Source organism: Mirounga angustirostris, unplaced genomic scaffold, assembly GCF_029215605.1.
Source record: "Mirounga angustirostris isolate CCGP_5_RB_7025 unplaced genomic scaffold, mMirAng1.0.hap1 SCAF_9, whole genome shotgun sequence".
NCBI lineage: Eukaryota > Metazoa > Chordata > Mammalia > Carnivora > Phocidae > Mirounga > Mirounga angustirostris.
Window position 1 is genome coordinate 108102984 of NW_026991717.1, and position 19535 is coordinate 108122518.

The 19535-nt window shown below is 37.1% G+C and overlaps 1 protein-coding gene and 1 long non-coding RNA gene across 2 annotated transcripts in view; both read left to right on the top strand.

The window, feature by feature from the left end:
• Positions 1–19535, top strand: part of LOC123861680 (uncharacterized) — a 96031-nt gene that overhangs the window by 72673 nt on the left and 3823 nt on the right. The window lies entirely within an intron of this gene.
• Positions 15366–19362, top strand: LOC123862451 (methylsterol monooxygenase 1-like). The gene has a single exon (XM_045901992.3). The coding sequence runs from the start codon at positions 15579–15581 to the stop codon at positions 16065–16067; it is 489 nt and encodes a 162-aa protein (XP_045757948.1). The 5' UTR covers positions 15366–15578; the 3' UTR covers positions 16068–19362.

Here is a 19535-nt window from a genome sequence, read left to right on the forward strand (position 1 = left end):
GACGAACCATGAGAGATGATGGACTCTGAAAAACAAACTGAGGGTTCTAGAGGGGATGGGGGTGGGAGGATGGGTTAGCCTGGTGGTGGGTATTGAGGAGGGCACATTCTGCATGGAGCACTGGGTGTTATGCACAAACAATGAATCATGGAACACTACATCTAAAACTAATGATGTAATGTAGGGGATTAACATAAGAATAAAAAAAAAGGTTACAAGCCAATTATTTAAGTCTCCATATCAATGACCTATTTTAAAAAATAGCAAATTAAACTGAAAAAGATAGAAGGAAAGAAATAACTTAAGAGCAGAAATTAATGAATTGGAAGATAGGAATGCACTTGAAAAAAAATTAAAGCCAGGGGGCGCCTGGGTGGCTCAGTTGGTTAAGCGGCTCAGGTCATGATCCTGGAGTCCCTGTATCAAGTCCCGCATCGAGCTCCCTGCTCGGCAGGGAGTCTGCTTCTCCCTCTGACCCTCCCCCTCTCTCATGTGCTCTCTCTCATTCTCTCTCAAATAAATAAATAAAATCTTAAAAAAAAAAAAATTAAAGCCAAAAGTTTGTTCTTTGGAAAAATTAATAAAACTGATAAATCCCAGTAAAGCCAGTAACAAAAAGAAAAGCAAAAATTATCAATGACTGAAATAAAATTGGATATTTCTATAAATCTTATAGATATTGAAAGGACAATAAAATATGAATAACTGCATGTCAATAAAAGGTGACAGTTTAGATCAAAAGCACAAACTATTTGGTTAAAAACCTACTAAAACTGACACATAAACAAATTAAAAAGATGGATAGTCTTGGACGCCTGAGTGGCACAGTTGGTTGAGCGTGGGACTCTTGGTTTCAGCTCAGGTCATGATCTAAGGGTCGTGAGATTGAGCCCCAGGTCGGGCTCCATGCTGAGCTCAGAGTCTGCTTGGGATTCTCTCTCCCTCTCCCTCTGCCCTTCCCACTTGTGCTCTCTCTTTCTCTCTCTAAAACAAATAAATAAATCTTAAAAAAAAAAAAAGATGGATAGTGTTAGATACATAACAAAAACTAAAAGTTCAAATTGTAACACCTTCCCACCATGTGTGGACAGAGACAAGAAATATGAACAAGTCAAAGTAAGAGAGGTCTGACAACAGGCATGAGATTTAGGTCTTTAGGACTTTGGACTTACCCTTACTTGTAAGAACAGAGCAGAATAACTCAAGTCCTGGGAGAATAGAGCAAAGACATGTTAGTAGCTAAGATGTCACTTGAACTATTAGCGTTTCTTAAATTCCTCATAACAAAGGACAAAAGTGGTTCCTGGTCCTGGTGTGGGGCTGTTTTCCAGTGGGAGTGAATTAGCTCCAGCCATGTGATGAAGTTAAAACAAAGTGGGAAGAATCCACACTTGATGGTGTGCTTAGGTAGTGTTCAGGTCTACAAACAGATTTTTCTGTTTCTTATTTAACAATCTCAGCAGGCATGCACTGAAGTCTAAGAACTTTATGCATCTCAATGAACGTACCCTCGAATGTGTCCCTCACACAGGCAGGATCCTTGTGAAAGGTTCTTTTACCCCATATAAACTCTTGCTTTTGAGCAGCAATCTTGTTTCTACACCATAAACCATTTTGCTTAGGTGGTCTGACTACTTCTGGTGATCATTTCTTTCCCATCCTGTTCTTTGTGCCCCTGGATTGACAGTTCCTGACTACCTTTGTTTCCTTGGCGAAAACTTAGACTTTGGTTCCTCATTGTTCCCATGTCCATAAGATATAGGTCATCATCCCGACCCTTCTCTTTCCATCTTCATCTTCTCACAAGACCCTAACCCAGGCCAAATCTCCAGGCCTATTTTTGGCCCAAGAAGGGATTTTGAACATTTTGATTCTGCTTCACTCTGCCTTTTTTTTTTTTTAAAGAATTATTTATTTATTTTTTGGGGGGAGGAGTGGCAGAGGGAGAGAATCTTCCAAGCTGACTCCCCACTGAGCAAGGAGCCCCATGTGGAGCTCGATCTCACGACCCTGAGATCATGACCTGAGCCAAAACCAAGAGTGGGACACTTAACCAACTAAGCCACCCAGGCACCCCATGCTTCGCTCTGCCTTTTAAAAAGAGTTTCTGGAGTGCCTGGGTGGTTCAGTTGGTTAAGTGTCTGCCTTCAGCTTAGGTCATGATCTCAGGGTCCTGGGATCAAGTCTCACATCCGGCTCCCAGCTCAGTGGGGAGTCTGCTTCTCCCTCTGCCCCTCGCCTCTGCTCATGCTCGCTCAAATAAATAAATAAATAAATAATCTTTAAGAAAAGAAAAGAGTTTCTGTGTCTTGCTAGGTTCTCTCTATTGTTCTTTCAAATCCTGCTCTATAATGGAGAAATTATTTTCTAGTGTTTGTTTTTCTCCTAAAACTCTTGAATAGCAGATTATGTAATAAATAGAGCACTAGTAGCCTGGGTTCTCTTTCTGTCTCTCTTTCTTTCATAGGCATGTGTATGACCCCAGCTCCTTGGGTCTTGGTTTTATGATCTGTTACTTAGAAAGAATAATTTCTAATGCACCAGCTGTTAAGTTTCACATTGTGTGTTTTCTGCTCCCTGAAGGCAGCTGTCTGGCTGAGGTGCTTTTCGGGTAACTACAGAAAGTAGTTGAGCAGAGAGGCTAAGAACATGGAGCGCCGCACCGCCTAGTACAGTAGCCACTATGCAAACGGGGATACTGAGCACTTAGAATGAAGCATGACTGAGTGCTTAAACTGAAGTACAATTGAAGTACAAATTGAGATATCTTCTAAATTACAATCAGTGTAGTAAACCAATGCAATTAACCATATTAACAGACCAAAAAGGAAAAACCGTATGATAACCTCTCAATATATGTAAAAAAATTTAATAAAATCCAACATCCATTTCAGATTAAAAATAAGCTCTTAGCAAATTAGGTATAAAAGTTTTCTCAACCCGATAAAGAGCAGCTGCATAAAACATACAGCAATATACTTACTGGTATAAGAATGAATGTTTTTTCCTTAAGTTCCAAAACAAGGTAAGGATAGCTACTCTCACCAATCTTTTCAATCTTGTACTGAGAGTTCTAGCCAGTGCCTTAAGGCAAGAAAAGAAATAAAAGAACATTCAATTTGTAAAAGAAATGATGAAAACTGTCTTTAGACTCAGACAACATTATTATCCAAATAGAAAATCCTTTGGGGGGCTCCTGGGGGGCTCAGTTGTTTGAGTGTTGACTCTTGGTTTCAGCTCAGGTCATGATCTCAGGGTCCTGGGATTGGCCGTGTCAGGCTCCCCACTCAGTATGGAGTCTGCTTGAGGATCTCTCTCCCTTTCCCTCTGCCCCTCTCTCTAAAATAAATAAATACATCTTTAAAAATAATAATAAAATCCTTTGGGATTAAAAAAAAAAGCCAGAACTAAAAAGTAGGTTTAGCAAGGCACCAGGTTGCAAGATCATTATATGGAAATCAATTGTACCAAGACTGATGTCAAGGAGCTTACTGCCTATGTCTTCTTCTAGGAGTTTATGTTTTTAAGTCTTAAAATTCAAGAATTTAATCCATTTTGAGTTAATTTTGTGTATGGTGTAAGATAGTGGTCCAGTTTCATTCTTATGCCTATGACGGTCTACTTTTCCCAATACCATTTGTTGAAGAGACTTTCCTTTCCCCATTGTATATTCTTGGCTCTCTTGTCATAAATTAATGAACCATGTATATGTGGGTTTATTTCTGGGCTCTTGACTCTGTTCCATTGATCTATATGTCTATTTTCATGCCAATACCATACTGTTTTGATTACTGTAGCTTTGTAATACAGTTTGGAATTAGTAAGTGTAATGCTTCCAGCTTTGTTCTTCTTTCTCAAGATTGCTTTGGCTATTCAGAATATTTTGCAGTTCCACGTGAATTTTAAGATTGTTTTATTTCTGTGAAAAATGCCATTGGGATTTTGATAAAGATTACATTGAATCTGTAGATTGCTTTGGGTAGTATGGAGTTTTGTTTTTTTTTTTTTTTTAGTATGGACATTTTTAACAATATCAGTTTTTCTAATCAATGTGCATGGAATATCTTTTCATTTATTTGTGTCTTCTTGAATTTCTCTCATCAATGTCTTACAGTTTTCAGTGTACACATCTTTCACCTTTTCACCTCCTTGGTTAAATTTATTCCTAGGTATTTTATTCTTTTTGATGCAATTGTAAATGGGATTATTTTCTTAATTTCTCTGATAAATCTCCTTGTCTTTTAATCTGGCTTCCACAATTTAAAACTTGGCATATAACCAAAATACAATTAAATGAAAGGTCAACAATAAAATATAGCCCCACCCCCAACACCCTGTATAAATATGGAAATCTCAAAATGCACTTATGTAGAAGCATTTCCAGAATGGCAGAATAAGAATCTATGAAAATCTGCTCATCCATAAAAACAAGAGAACACTGATAAAAATTGTCAAAATCAACTTATTCAGAACTCTGGAAATTAACAAAAGGTTGGCAATATTCCAGAATCATTTATTCAAGAAAAGCAGTTGAATATCAGTAAGAACCGCAAGCTTTGTGGCTTTTAGCTTACTCTATTCCCATCCCCCTCACCCCATTTCCCATGTAGACTTAAAAATCAGCAGACTCACAACTATGATAGTTGTAAAAACCAGAAGCCTAGCAGTCACTGGTGGGAAAGGGCAGAATGGATCTGAAACTCCCCACTTGTTCCATCCCCAGAGAATTGTCAATATATGACCTATCTTAAGCTCCTTGTAAAATTTCATTCCCAAGGGTCGACTTTATTTGACCTGACTCAGAGCTCACTTTGTGTCAATAGCCTTATCCTTAGGACATTTGTCAGAAAGAAGTAGTGGCAATTGTTTAACAGTGAAGATGCATGAGGCAGTGATACGAGTTGGAGCTAATAAGAGGCTGACTAAAAAATATTAAAAGGAAAAAATGTGGCATGAGATGTCCATGTGGGGCTTTGCAAAGCTCCAAAATATTCCTGGGAACCTAGAAAGACATGTGCTTGTGCAGTGCTCTTCCTATGCTCAGCAGAGACCTGAGAAGACCCTAGCTCCTCACCTCTGACTGACCTTGGGGCTCTGCACAAGCAAGAAGTGAAGGTGAAAGCACAATTGTAAATTGTCTGCTGGAGCATTCAAAACATACTCCAACACAACACAGAGCAGTGCTTAAAAGGAAAATGTGTTATTGTAAACACCTATATTAAAAAGGAAAAAAGATGGGGGCGCCTGGGTGGCTCAGTGAGTTAAGTATCTAACTCTTGGTCTCAGCTCAGGTCTTGATCTCAGGGTTATGAGTTCAGGCCCTGCATTGGGCTCCACACTGGGCATAGAGCCTACTTAAAAAAAAGGAAAGAAAGAAAGAAAGAGGAAGGAAGGAGGGAAGGAAGGAAGGAAGGAAGGAAGGAAGGAAGGAAGGAAGGAAGGAAGGAAGGAAGAAGAAAAGAAAGAAAGAAAAGAAAGAAAGAAAGAAAGAAAGAAAGAAAGAAAGAAAGAAAGAAAGAAAGAAAGAAAAAGAAAAAAGGAGGATGTTAAATCAATAAGCTATCTTTCCACTATAGGAAAGTTTAGCAAACTAAATTTAAAGCAAACATAATAAAGGAAACAAAAAAATTAGAGTGGAAATAAATGAAAAAGAGAATAAAAAATATATATAATCCAATGAAACCAAAAATTGGTTTCTTGAAAAGATGAACAAAATTGACAAACTCCTAGGTAGCTTGACAAAGCAAAAAACAAGTCTCAAATTACTAAAATCAGGAATGAAAGAGGGGACTAGTGACCCTACAGATTAAAGGATTATAAGGGAATAGTATGCCAACAAATTGGATAATTTACATGAAATAGACAAGTTCCTAGTAGGACAAAACTAATAAAAGAAGAAGAAAATTTAAATAGACATACCTATTGGAGAGATCATATTAATAATAAAAAAATCTTCCCATAAAAAGAAGTCCAGGCCCAGATGGCTTCAATGCTGAATTCTACCAAACCTTTAAAGAAGAATTACCACCTATCTTTCTTTTTTTTTTTTTAAAGATTTTATTTATTTATTTGACAGAGAGACACAGTGAGAGAGGGAACACAAGCAGAGGGAGTGGGAGAGGGAGAAGCAGGCTTCCCACGGAGCAGGGAGCCCGATGCGGGGCTTGATCCCAGGACCCTGGGATCATGACCTGAGCCGAAGGCAGACGCTTAACGACTGAGGTGCCCCTACCACCTATCTTTCACAAAGTCTTCCAAAAAATAGAAGAGGAGGGAACACTTCCTAATTCATGTTATGAGGCTAGTATTACTCTGATATCAAGACCAGACAAAGATATCACAAGGAAAGAAAACTACAGGCCAACATCTCTTATTAATATAGATGTAAAAATTCTCAAGAAAATACTAACAAGTCAAACCCAGCAACATGGTAAAGGATTATTTATACACCATGCCCAAATGGGATTTATCCCAGGAAGGCAAGGTTGGTCTAGCATAGAAAAGTCACCAATGTAATAAAACATTAACACAACAAAAGATAAAAACGACATGATCATCTCAATAGATATAAAAGATAAGCTCTCAGAAAATTAAGAAAAGAAAGAAACGTTTTTAACCTGACGACATTCGATGAAGAAAAGTATAACTAACAATACACTTAATGGTGAAAAACTAAATGCTTTCCCTCTAAGATCAGGAACAAGACATGGATGTCTATTCTCATTACATCTATCCAACATTGCACTAGAGTTTTTATCCAGTGCAATAAGAGCAAAAAAAAAAAAAAAAAAAAAGCATTAAGATTGGACAGGAAGAAGTTAAAATGTCTTTAATGTAGATGACATGATCTTTTATGTAGAAGATCTTATTGTATCTACAAAAAATACTGAAAGTAATAAATGTGTTTAGCAAGGTTGTAGGATATGCAATCAATATACAAAAATCAATTGTATTTCTATATGCTGCCAGTAAAAACTCAGAAATTACAGTTTGAAAATACCATGCACAATGGCATCAAAAAGCATAACATACTTAGGAATAAATAAAAGAAGTGCAAGTCTTACACAATGAAACTACAACACATCATTGAAAGAAAGAAGACCTAAACAATGGAAACACATCCCATTATCATGGTTGGAATACTTAATGTTGTTCAGATAGGAATATTCCTTAAATTGATCTACAGGTTAGATGCAATCCTTATAAAAATCTCAGCTGCTTGGGCGCCTGGGTGGCTCAGATGGTTAAGCATCTGCCTTCGGCTCAGGTCATGATCCCAGGGTCCTGGGATCGAGTCCCACATCGGGCTCCCTGCTCCTTGGGAGCCGGCTTCTCCCTCTGCCTCTCTCTCTCTCTCTGTCTCTCATGAATAAATAAATAAAATCTTTAAAAAAAAAAAATCTCAGCTGCCATTTTTTGCATAATTAGGCAAGCTGATCCAAAAACTCATGTGGAAATGCAAGAGACCCAGAATAACCAAAACAATCTTGAAAAAGAATAACAAATTTGGAGGACTCACACTTCCCAATATCAAAACTTACCAAAGCTCCAGTACTCAAAATAGGATGTTGCTGGCATAAGGATAGACATATAGATCGATGAAATAGCATTGAGAATCCAGAAATAAATCCTCACATTTATGGTCAGTTGGTCTTTGGCAAGGGTGCTAAGAAAATTGAATAGAAAAATAATAGTTTTTTAATGAATGGTGCTGCGAATAACTGGATAAAGACATGTAAAAGAATGAAGTTGAACTCCTACCTTCCACAAAAATGAAGCTGAATCTCACACCATTTATAAAAATTAACCAAAAAAGGAACATCAAGTTAAATGTAAGAGCTAAAACCGTACACAAACTTTTAGAAGAAAACCTAGATGAGTATCTTTGTGACCTTGAGTGAGGTAATGTTTTCTTAAATATGATGCCAGAAGTACAAACTATAAAAGAAAAAAATAGATCATTGAATTTCATCAAAATTAAAACTTTTTGAGCTTTGAAGAACTCCATCAAGGAAGTAAAAAGACAACCCACGGAATGGGAGAAAATATTTGCAAGTTATATATCTGATAAACATCTAGTATCCAGAATTTATGAAGAACTCTTAACAACAAAAGACAACTCAATTAAGAAATGTACAAAATATTTTAATAATTATGACTCCAAAAAAAAAAAGGCAAAGGCAACAAGCACATGGAAAATGCTTAACATCACTAGTCATGAGAGAAATACAAATCAAAACCACAGTGAGATACTGCTTCACACTAGGATGGCTATAATCAAAAAGATAATAAGTATTGGCTAGAGGGGAGCCTGGGTGGCTCAGTCGGTTGAATGTCCGACTCTTGGTTTCAGCTCAGGTCATGATCTCAGGGTAGTGAGATCAAGCCCCACATCGGGCTCCCTATTCAGCGGGGAGTCTGCTCAGGGTTCCCTCTCTCCCTCTGCCCCTGCCCCTCCTCCAAAAATAAATAAATATTTTAAAAATTAAGTATTGGTTAGGATATGTACAAGTTAAAACACCTACACATTGCTAGTGGGAATATTAAATGGGACAGCCACTTTGAAAAACAGTTTGGCAGTCCCTCAATTGTTAAATACCGAGTTACCATATGATTCACCACTCCTAGAGAAAGAAATACATATGTTCACACAAAAACTTACATACAAATGTTCATAGCAGCCTTATTTGTAATAACCAAAAGGTGGGAAAAAGCAAATGCCTTTCAACTATTGAAAGTGGTATATCTATATGGAATATTATTTGGTTATAGAAAGAATGAAGTGTGGTACCTGCTATAAAATAGATGAACCTTAAAAACATACTTAAGAGAGGGGCGCCTGGGTGGCTCAGTCGTTAAGCGTCTGCCTTTGGCTCAGGTCATGATCCCAGGGTCCTGGGATCGAGCCCCACATCAGGCTCCCTGCTCTGCGGGAAGCCTGCTTCTCCCTCTCCCACTCCCCCTGCTTGTGTTCCCTCTCTCGCTGTGTCTCTCTCTGTCAAAATAAATAAATAAAAAATCTTTAAAAAAAAAAAAAAAACACTTAAGAGAAAGAAGCCAGTCACAAAGGACCACATATTTACATTCGAGTTATGTGTAATCATACATTTATGTATGATTCCAATTATATGAAAGTAGATTAGTGATTGCCTAGGGCAGAGGGTGGTGGTGGTTGTGGGGTTGTGGCATGACCTCAGGGGTTGTGAGGTTTCTTTCTGGAGTAATCAAAATATCCTAAAGTGGCTTGTGGTGATGGATGCAAAACTGTGAATATTCTAGAAGACTTTGAATTGCACACTTTAAAAAAAAATGGTTATCAGGACATTTTAACTTTTTCCCACACTTCCTCATTATTTTTCCCCATTTCTCTGGGAAATTGGAATCATTTCTTATATTCATGTTATTTTTACCTTTACATTATGTATCTTTTAAGACTTGTTAAAAACATTTTACTTGTTTTGTAGTTATGCACATTATTATTATATAATTTTATGATTAAATTGGTTTTTTTTAGTGTATGTGCTGCCGAAGCGAGCACATGATTAAATTGGTTTTTAATTCTCACCATCAATCCTTCAATTTAGTGATCTTTCTCCACTTTTAGATCTCTATTTCAATCCTCTTAGAAGATTTTTTTCAGGAAGGGTTATCGGTAGTAAGAATTTTCAGACCCCTTGCATATTAGAGCCTGTCTGTTGTCTTCACGTATGAAGTGACATCTTGACTAAGTATAGAAGTCTTGGGACTCAGTTTCTAAGTACAAGGGCATTATTTTGTTGCTTTCTAGTATGCGGTGTCATAGAAGAAAAAGTCTGAGCATGGTTGATTCTTTTTGTTGTTATTGACATTTGCTCTTGATTTTTGTTTAAGCCTCTATGCTTGTATGATTATTATGCTTTTTTTCTTTTAAAGTTCAAGATTTTTCTCCAGCATATGTCTAAGTAGTGGTCTATGTTCATTAACTGTTTTCTTTAAACACATACTTCCCACTGACTCCTGGAAATAGAAGATGTTAGAATATAATACTCACTTTTTTCTAAGAATTGTGGTGATTATCAAAGTCATCAAAATAATATACATTATTTAAAAAAACTAATTAGGGGGTGCCTGGGTGGCTCAGTCGTTAAGCATCCGCCTTCGGCTCGGGTCATGATCCCAGGGTCCTGGGATCGAGCCCCGCATCAGGCTTCCTGCTCCCGCGGGAAGCCTGCTTCTCCCTCTCCCACTCCCCCTGCTTGTGTTCCGTCTCTCGCTGTGTCCCTATCTGTCAAATAAATAAATAAAATCTTTAAAAAAAAAAAACTAATTAGAAGGGGCATCTGGGTGGGTCAGTCAGTTAAACATCTGACTTTTGATTTCAGCTCAAGTCGTGATCTCAGGGTCCTGGGATTGAGCCCTGAGTCGGGCTCCCCACTCAGCAGGGAGTCTGCTTGTCTCCCTCTCCCTCTGGCCCTCTGCCTGCTCATGCATGGTCTCTCTCTCTCTAAAATAATAAATAAAAAATAAATAAAAATAACTAATTAGAAAATAGATGCTTTTGAAAATTTTAATATTCAAGAAACCACATCTTTATGGGACCTGTGTTCATATTTTTATTATTATTAATTTATTATATATGATTATCATTACTTTGATTTGTAATAGCCTGTCAATGGCAAAGAAATTTGTAGATAAATGTTCAAAATAAATATAACAGGGGCATCTGAGTGGCTCAGTGGTTAAGCATCTGCCTTCAGTTAAGGCTGTGACCCCAGGGTTGAGCCCCAGGTCATGTCCGCTCCCTGCTCAGCAGGGAGCCTGCTTATCCCTCTCCCTCTGCTCCCCCGCTCCCCCGCACCTCCCCCTGCTCCTGTGTGTGCATGCGCACTCTCTCTCTCTCTCAAATAAATAAATAAAATAAAATAAAATAAAACAAAATAAATATAATGGCTTAAAAAATACAAAGCTAACAATATGATTTTCATATTAATCCCCCCTAATACATTGCTCTAAGCTCTTGAGATAAATTTCTTGGCTATCAGGCAAGAGAAAGAAACAGCAGAAATAAGAGGGAGGGAGGAAAGATGGGAGGAAAGAATCCAGAAAGAGAGATACAGAGACAGAGACAGAAAACATAAAAATTAGTGGATGAACGAAAAAAGACAAATGGCTAGAGATTCAGAGGAACAGAGACGTGCACATACACACCAAGGAAGAGGAGGAGGAAGCTCTTTAGTTACAAAGGACTCAGTGTAGGAGAAAAATACAATGGAGGTAGACTCACAAAGAAGAACAAGAAAAAAATAAGCAAGAAGGGGAAAAAAGAAAAAGACCAGAGAAAGATGATCAGTAATTTTTCAAGTATTGGTGCAAAAAATTTATTCTGTTTCACAGTATCAGCCAGTGAAATTCAAAACATATAATTGCTCATTATCAAAACTACTTGAAATTTTAATTAAACTGCTAGCCAATATTCTAACGTTGTGATTTTCTCTAATCCTGGTGAAGTTGTCTTCTGAATTTGAAAATCATAATTTGCCAAGGGAAAATTACTCTTTTAGGTGCAGCTAAGGAGTCCAGAACACAATTATCATGAGGGACTGGGTGTGACATTTGGTGGATTCTCCATTTCTGTTTTAGTGTTTACCTATTGTCATAGAAGAGAAATGACCAGAAAAAAGCTATAGTTGTTAATAAGCTAGAGCTTAGCAACTTAAAATACACCAAAGCAGGAAAATTTTATTGGTAAATAACAATGCATGTGTTGTGTCTATTTGGACTTCTATTTAAGCAAAGGAGAAGGGGCTACTCAGGAGAAATAAAGGGAATAAAGCCTATTGCTGTTGGAATTCAAGGTGTCTAAAATAAAAAGAATTCTGTATGGCGCTGTAGAGATAACACTTTAATGGTAATTCATCCCCCCCAACTGAGGCAGAAGAAAAAATAAGACAAAAAATAAGCTCAGTATTTTCACATGTAGATTTTAAATATTAAAAGCATCAACAGTTATGAAGTTCTAAGATACGACATGGCCTGAAATCCTGACGAGTGGTCAAATGTTCTATTTCTTTCAGGTAAACGTGAACAAATAAGTTCAGGCAACGTAGACAGTTTAGATTTTATTTATTTATTTGTTTGTTTGTTTATTTATTTATTTACCAGAGAGAAAGAGCACGAGCAGGGGGAGCGTCAGGCAGAGGGAGAGGGAGAAGCAGACTCCCCACTGAGCAGGGAGCCCGACGTGGGGCTCGATCCCAGGACTCTGAGATCATGACCTGAGTGGAAAGCATCTGAGCCACTCAAGCGCCCCCAAAGTAGACAGTTTAAAAACAAAGGGTAAATGAAGTTTTATGAGTTCATTTGGTTTGTAGAAATTCAACTATGTAGTTATGTGTTATTTTCCTGTATGCATATTATTCTCCAGCAAATAGTCATTTTTTAATCAGATCATGTTATGTACTATTATTTTATTAATACTAAAATATTTATTAAATATCCACGTGTATGTTCTCCTCTACCAATGCCAAAGGAGGTAAAACACATAGATATAGCCCCAGTCTTGTACTTTTTTTTTCACAATTAGATAACGTATGTGAAGAGAGACATAAAACAGACCAACAGACACTTGGTGTGCTGACCACTGATTGACATGAGTGCTACATATCTTTGTATACGATAACACCACAGCTAAGTAGTAGCACCTTTTCTTTAATATCATCTGTTTATACTTCGTCTTTGAGTAATTGTCCATGGATCATTTAGAAGTAGTATCTGTTCAGGGGCGCCTGGCTGGCTCAGTCAGTGGGGCCTGTGACTCTTGATCTTGGGGTTGTAAGTTCAAGACCCATGTTGGGTGTAGAGATTACTTGAAAATAAAATCTTAAAAAAAAAAAAAAAGAAGAAGTAGTATGTGTTGAGAATGCCAATTATCTTTCCAAAGCTCATCAAATTAATAACTCATTATTGATGGCATACAATGTGCTCTGTCCCCTTTCTTATTCCTTTAACCCAATGTTTCTAAAACTTCAGTCTTTCGCTTACTATCTTCACAATTTTTGCAATATCATCATACCAACCGTGCTATTATTTTAAAAATAATTTTAACTCATATTCCTTTCATTGTAATACCTACTTTAACCTAGTCCTAAACATTGATATCTAGAGAGTTGCAGATTTGTTTTTTTAAAAAGGTGTGTCTAGGTATCCTCAACTAAAATAATCACGTGAGCCCCCAGAGATATGCTAACCATACTTGAATAACCACACTGTTAAGTCAGCTTTGCTATCACCTAGCAAGAATGATAAATGTACCAACATAGAATCCTGCCCTGCAGAACATAAGCTGCTCTATCTTCTATCTCAAAAGGTAGTCTTATTTTTTGTAATCTAAGTAGACACATTCCAAGATACACATAGCAAAGAATATGTAAAGAAATCTGAGCTTCTTAATTTAACTATTTCACAGATCAAAATATCTCTTAAAAATTCATCTGTGTTTTTCTTTAAAGTTCTTCAGATTGATTTAGTAATTATTGATATTTACTCTGATAATAATGACACAAATATATTGCTGTCTCTTAATTTTCAACATGCAGAACAGTGTAAATCAAACAGCATTCGTGGAGTTTAAATAATAAGGAAAGAATTGGATCTGAAGAATAAATGAGGCTCTCTTTGCTCATTTGTTCAAGAAGTGTCTACTGAATGCATATTATGTGCCTGCCCTTTTTCTAGGTGCTAAAGATGCATCAATAAAAAAACTTAAAAATTGATAAAACCACTGTAATCATGCATACATAAGAATTACTGTAGTACAAAATTTTATGGAAAAGTTTTAAGATACACATTTGTCTTTGATATACTCCCACCACTGTTTTTTAGTATCTCATCCCTTAATTTTGAAAATCTCCAAATTCTTTATTAATATTTTAATTCATATTTATAATTATTAAAAATATTCTCAGCAAGACTATGGACTCTGAGAAACAAACTGAGGGTTCTAGAGGGGCAGGGGTGGGGGGATGGGTTAGCCTGGTGATGGGTATTAAAGAGGGCATGTTCTGCATGGAGCACCGGGTGTTATACGCAAACAATGAATCATGGACTACTACATCAAAAACTAATGATGTAATGTATGGTGATTAACATAACATAATAAAAAAATATATTCTCAGCATTTGTGTATAATAAAATATTTCTAACCTATAGAAAAGTGCAGACAATAATATAAAACTTTATTCTTCCATTTGTTCAGACTAAAAACATTGGGGTCACTGATTCCTTTCACTTACTATGCTTCATAATTACTGCAATATCATTGTACCAACTATGTATTATTTGAAAACATACTTTAAAATTGATTCATTTTCCTTTCATTCTAATACCTACTTGATTCCTCACCTTTACTAACATCTCTAAAATTATGTTGAATGTGCCTTCAAATTATATCCGGAATCTACAACTTCTCATCATCCCACTGCTGCCATCTTGGTCCAAGACACCATCATCTGTTGCCTGAATTATTACAATAGCCTCAGAGTGGATCTGCCAACTTCTGCCCTTGCCCTCCTCCTCATGCATAGTGTAGCCTCAACACAGCACCCAGAAGAACCTGTTAAAATGTAAGGCAGATAATATTCTTCCTCTGCTCAAATCACAACCATGAATTATCATCTCATATAGAATAAAAGCCAGAGCTCTTAATATTCTATTTCTACAAGTTGTCTTTTTGTAGGTAGTTATTTCATTTTCACTGTTAGATGATATCCTCTAGTAAGAAAATAACTCATATTATTAATCTACTCTTTTATCTATGGACATTTGGGGGCCTTTCATTTGCTTTGCTATTATAAATAATGCTGACATAAGAAATGCTAAAGGAAAGGGGCGCCTGGGTGGCTCAGTCAGTTAAGTGTCTGCCTTCTGCGCAGGTCATGATCCCAGTGTCCTCTCTGCTCAGTGGGGAGTCTGCTTCTCCATCTCCCTCTACCCCTCCCCCTTGGCTGTACGCTCTCTCTCTCAAAGAAATAAAATCTTTTTAAAAAAATTAAGGCTATATTTATTCAGTTTCCTAGCAATTACATTCTTAGGTATTTACCCAAGAGAAATGGAAATGTATGCTTATAATCTGACTTGTACAGAATATTTATGCAGATTTATCTATAATAACCCCAAATAGAAACAATCCAGTGGCCATCAGTGAGTGTGATATACAATAGAAGATTAATTAACAACAAAAATGAACAAACTGCTGTTAAGGCAAAAAACGGATGAATCTGTAGGGGCAAGAGCAGGCTGCCCTAAGATAGGCAACTTTGGCATGGAAATTATCTTGACTTAAAAGCAAAACCCAGTTGTTTTCAGAAAACAACCTCCTCGGACGCTGAGAGGCAGGTTCCGAGGCTGCAGCACCTGGCCGGGTCTGGGTGACAGTGGCCCGCAGCTCCCGCGCGGTTGTCCAGGACAAACCAGAAACATGGGAAAACCAATGGAAATGTTTTAAAGTACTTCTCTTTAATCACTTTTGTATCCAGCTTCCTTTGATCTGTGGAACTTATTATTTTACAGAGTATTTTAATATACCTTATGATTGGGAAAGAATGCCAAGATGGTATCTGCTCTTGGCAAGATGCTTTGGCTGCGCAGTGATTGAGGATACCCGGCACTATTTCCCGCATAGGCTCTTCCATCACGAAAGAATATATAAATATATTCATAAAGTTCATCATGAGTTTCAGCCTCCATTTGGAATGGAAGCTGAATATGAACATCCCTTGGAAACTCTGATTCTTGGAACTGGATTTTTCATTGGAATCATGCTCTTATGTGATCACGTCATTCTCCTTTGGGCATGGGTGACTATTCGTTTGATAGAAACTATTGATGTCCATAGTGGTTATGACATTCCTCTCAACCCTTTAAATCTGATCCCTTTCTGTGCTGGTTCTCGGCATCATGATTTCCACCACATGAACTTCATCAGAAACTATGCTTCAACATTTACATGGTGGGATAGAATTTTTGGAACAGACTCTCAATTTATTGCCTACAAGGAAAAGATGAAGAAGATTGAGAAAAAGACTGAATAAATATCTAAACCTTCCTGAATACACACACTTTCCTGAATTGAAGCGAGTAGCTAACGTTGCTTCTGCGGAGCAGAAATAAACAAGTGTCTTGGCTGTTAAGTGATACAAAGAACATTAACAACCTTTAATTATCTTCCTAGTGGGAACTTTTTCTACCTTACCTAAAAGTTCTGTATGTGTAGAAATAAGTATATATTTAAGTACGATTTTCATGAGGAAGTTGTAAAGGCCTTGTTGCTAACCTTACAGAAGGGTTTTAAGTAATGGAAAAAGTATTACTTTCTGTCTTTCCCCCCAGTGATACCATAGGCTTGAAGTTGAAATTGGTCTTTAAAATCTTTTAAATATATAGTGGCCATTTCAGAAACTCTTAGTAGGGTGCTGGCCTCATATTGAACTTTAAACATTTTTTAGAATTTGCCTAAACATCAAAGTATCATGGGTTGAACCATATCAATTGACAGTGGGTGAGGCTGCCGAATCAGGAATAGCCAGTACCAAGAACTTTACTCTTGTCCTGAGCTGACCGGTTTGGGGTGAGTCTCTTTCTTTGAGAAGTCTTTTAGGATTGCACTGTACTACTGATATCTATAAATTAAGGCATTTCTGAATGGTTGTAAGTGGAATTTTTAGTCCAAAGGTTTTCGGGTTACTTGAATTTTTTTAAAAATTGAGCTTTATTTCTGCTATTTACCCTTTCCTTTTTGTATTTCAAGTTTTCATTATACTTAAAACTATCTTGAAACGTGAACTGACTTGCTGTATTTGCACTTTGAACTATTGAAATAAATGTGATTTTTTTTTTGTCTGGAAAAAAAAAAAAAGAAAGAAAGAAAACAACCTCCCCCCTCAACTACCTGCCTGTGCCAGGAAGAGAACTATTAACAGAGATTCCTCTTTACCTAAGAAACTTATCTGCAGAACAGGGCAACCTTTATTTTCCAAACATCTCTCACCTTCCTGCTAATGGTCTTCCTTTCCTTTGTATACCCAGACCTCTACCCCTCTCCTTAGCTCAGATAAACTTCATGTTGCCTGACTGTGGAATTCCATGTCTATGTGGATTCCCTATACCTTTAAAGGTAAATTTGATTTTCTGTGTGGATTCTGTATACCTATGAAGGTAGATTTTATTTTCTTCCTATACCTATGAAGGTAAATTTTATTTTCTCCTGTTAATCTGTTTCATGTCAATTTGACTCTCTTAGTCCATCTAGAAGGACCTTGAGGAGTAACAGAAATTTATTTTCCCCCAACAAATCTCAAAAACATTCTTTTCAGGGAAAGAAGCCAACACAAAAAAATGTATACTATATAATTTCATTTATATAAATTCTAGAACAAATAAAACCAGTCTATGCTGATAGAACTCGGAACAATGGTTGCCTGGAGGAAGGAATTGACTACAAAGAGGTACAGGGGAATTTTCTGGAGTTATGTAAATGTTCTATATTTTGATTGTGGAAATGGTAGCACATGTATATATGTTCATTAAAACTCATTGAACTGGGGCACCTGGGTGTCTCAGTCAGTTAAGCATCCAACTCGTGATTTTGGCTCAGGTCCTGATCTCATGGGTCTTGGGATTGAGTCCCACGTTCAGCTCTGCACTCAGTGGGGAGTCTGCTTGAGGTTCTCTCTCTGCTCCTCCCCCATCTCACTCTCTCTCTCAAATATATAAATCTTAAAAAAAACCTCATCGAACTGCACACTTAAAATCTGTGCATTTTATTCTAAACATTACTCCTCAATAAAGTTTATTTTAAAAATAATACTACTAGAAACATATAGGAGTCATTTTTTAAAAAAGATTTTATTTATTTATTTGAGAGCGTGAGAGAAAGAGAGACTGAGCACAGGGAGAGGGAGAGGAAGAGGGATGAGCACACTCCCTGCTGAGTGTGGAGCCCGACAGGGGGCTGGATCCCAGGACCCTGAGATCATGACCTGAGCTGAAATCAAGCTTGGGACACTTAACTGACTGAGCCACCCAGGTGCCCTGGTACATACACAGTTTTGTCCATATCACATATGCGTACATTTTGTGCCGGCTCCAGATACGCACGGTATACCCAGACATGGAACTCTTCTGTCTTAGAGTTTGCAGATGTTTGTTTTACAAGATAACGTGAGACTGATCTTCAGAACAATTTTACCAACTGGCACTAGCAGTGTGTAAGAGTTCCTGTTGATCTACATCTTCATTAGCACTTGGTATTTTCTGACTTCTTAATTTTTCCAATAGGTAGTGGGTAAGAATGTTACCTCACTATGGTCTTATTTTAAATTTTAAATTTTGATTAGTAATATGGTGGAATATTTTTTCCCACTTATTGACGATTTGTGTTTTCTCTAAAGTTACAGTTCAAGTATTCTATTTGTCTACTATTTCTCATTGACTTTGTAGAAGTTCTACATGTTGTTAACCTTTATTTATTTATTTATTGAGAGAAAGCGAGTGCACATGTGAGTGGGGGCAATTGGGGGGGAGAGGGGAAGAGAGAATCCCAAGCTGGCTCCATGCCCAGTGTGGAGCCTGATGAGGGGCTTGCCCTCATGCCCCTGAGATCATGCCCTGAGCCAAAATCAAGAGGCAGATGCTTAAAGCAACTGAGCCACCCAGGTACCCCCATGTTGTTAACCTTAAAAATAAAACTTCCAGTTATTTTTTTTTACCAAAAGATGAGTTTTTTCAGCAGTAGCAAAGAATTGTGATCTGAGACAAGCTAGCTATGGCAAAGTGCATAGCCAAGCCCAACAAACAAAGGAGAGGTAAGCTCTTTTATAGAGGAAAGGGAGAAGTTGGGAAGGCTGTTATAAACAAAAAGTCCATTAACATTAATTGGGAATGGGAAGTATAGTAGTTTTTCATTGGCTGAGTTCTGACAGTCTCTCATGAGCTGGGCTGTTGCTAGGGAAGGAAGATAAGCCTTTCTAACTCCTGCGGGGATAATAAAGTAGTATCCACCTGCAAAGTCCCTCTCTTCCTTTGGGTCTGAAATTGACGAGTGGTAGGGCATGAGAGCTCCCCCTACAGAACCTTCTGACTCCATTTTAGTAGTTTCCCCTTAATGTTCACAATATATTCTGGATTCTTGATCTTTGTCCGTTATATGTGCCAAAAATATCTCCTTTCTGTGATTTGTCTTTTCAGCCCTCCCTTTTCTAATCTTTATTTTTTATTATTTTTTTCCAGTTTTATTGAAAACTAATTGACATACATTACTGTATAAGTTTAAGGTGTATAACATGATGGTTTGGTTTATATATATCGTGAAATGATTACTGCAATATGTTTAGGTAACATCCATGTTCTCATGTAGATACAATAAAAAGAAAAGAAAAAATGAGAAAAGTGTTCTTCTTGTGATGAAAACTCATTTTTCACTCCTTTAGTATAAGTGTATTTTAATGAACAGTTCTTAATTTTAATGTGGGTTTTTTTTTAATGGTTAATGCTTGTTGTGC

Bases quoted from the DNA above. Each gene is read 5' to 3' on its own strand.
- LOC123862451 (XM_045901992.3), top strand. From the start codon at position 15,579: ATGCCAAGATGGTATCTGCTCTTGGCAAGATGCTTTGGCTGCGCAGTG.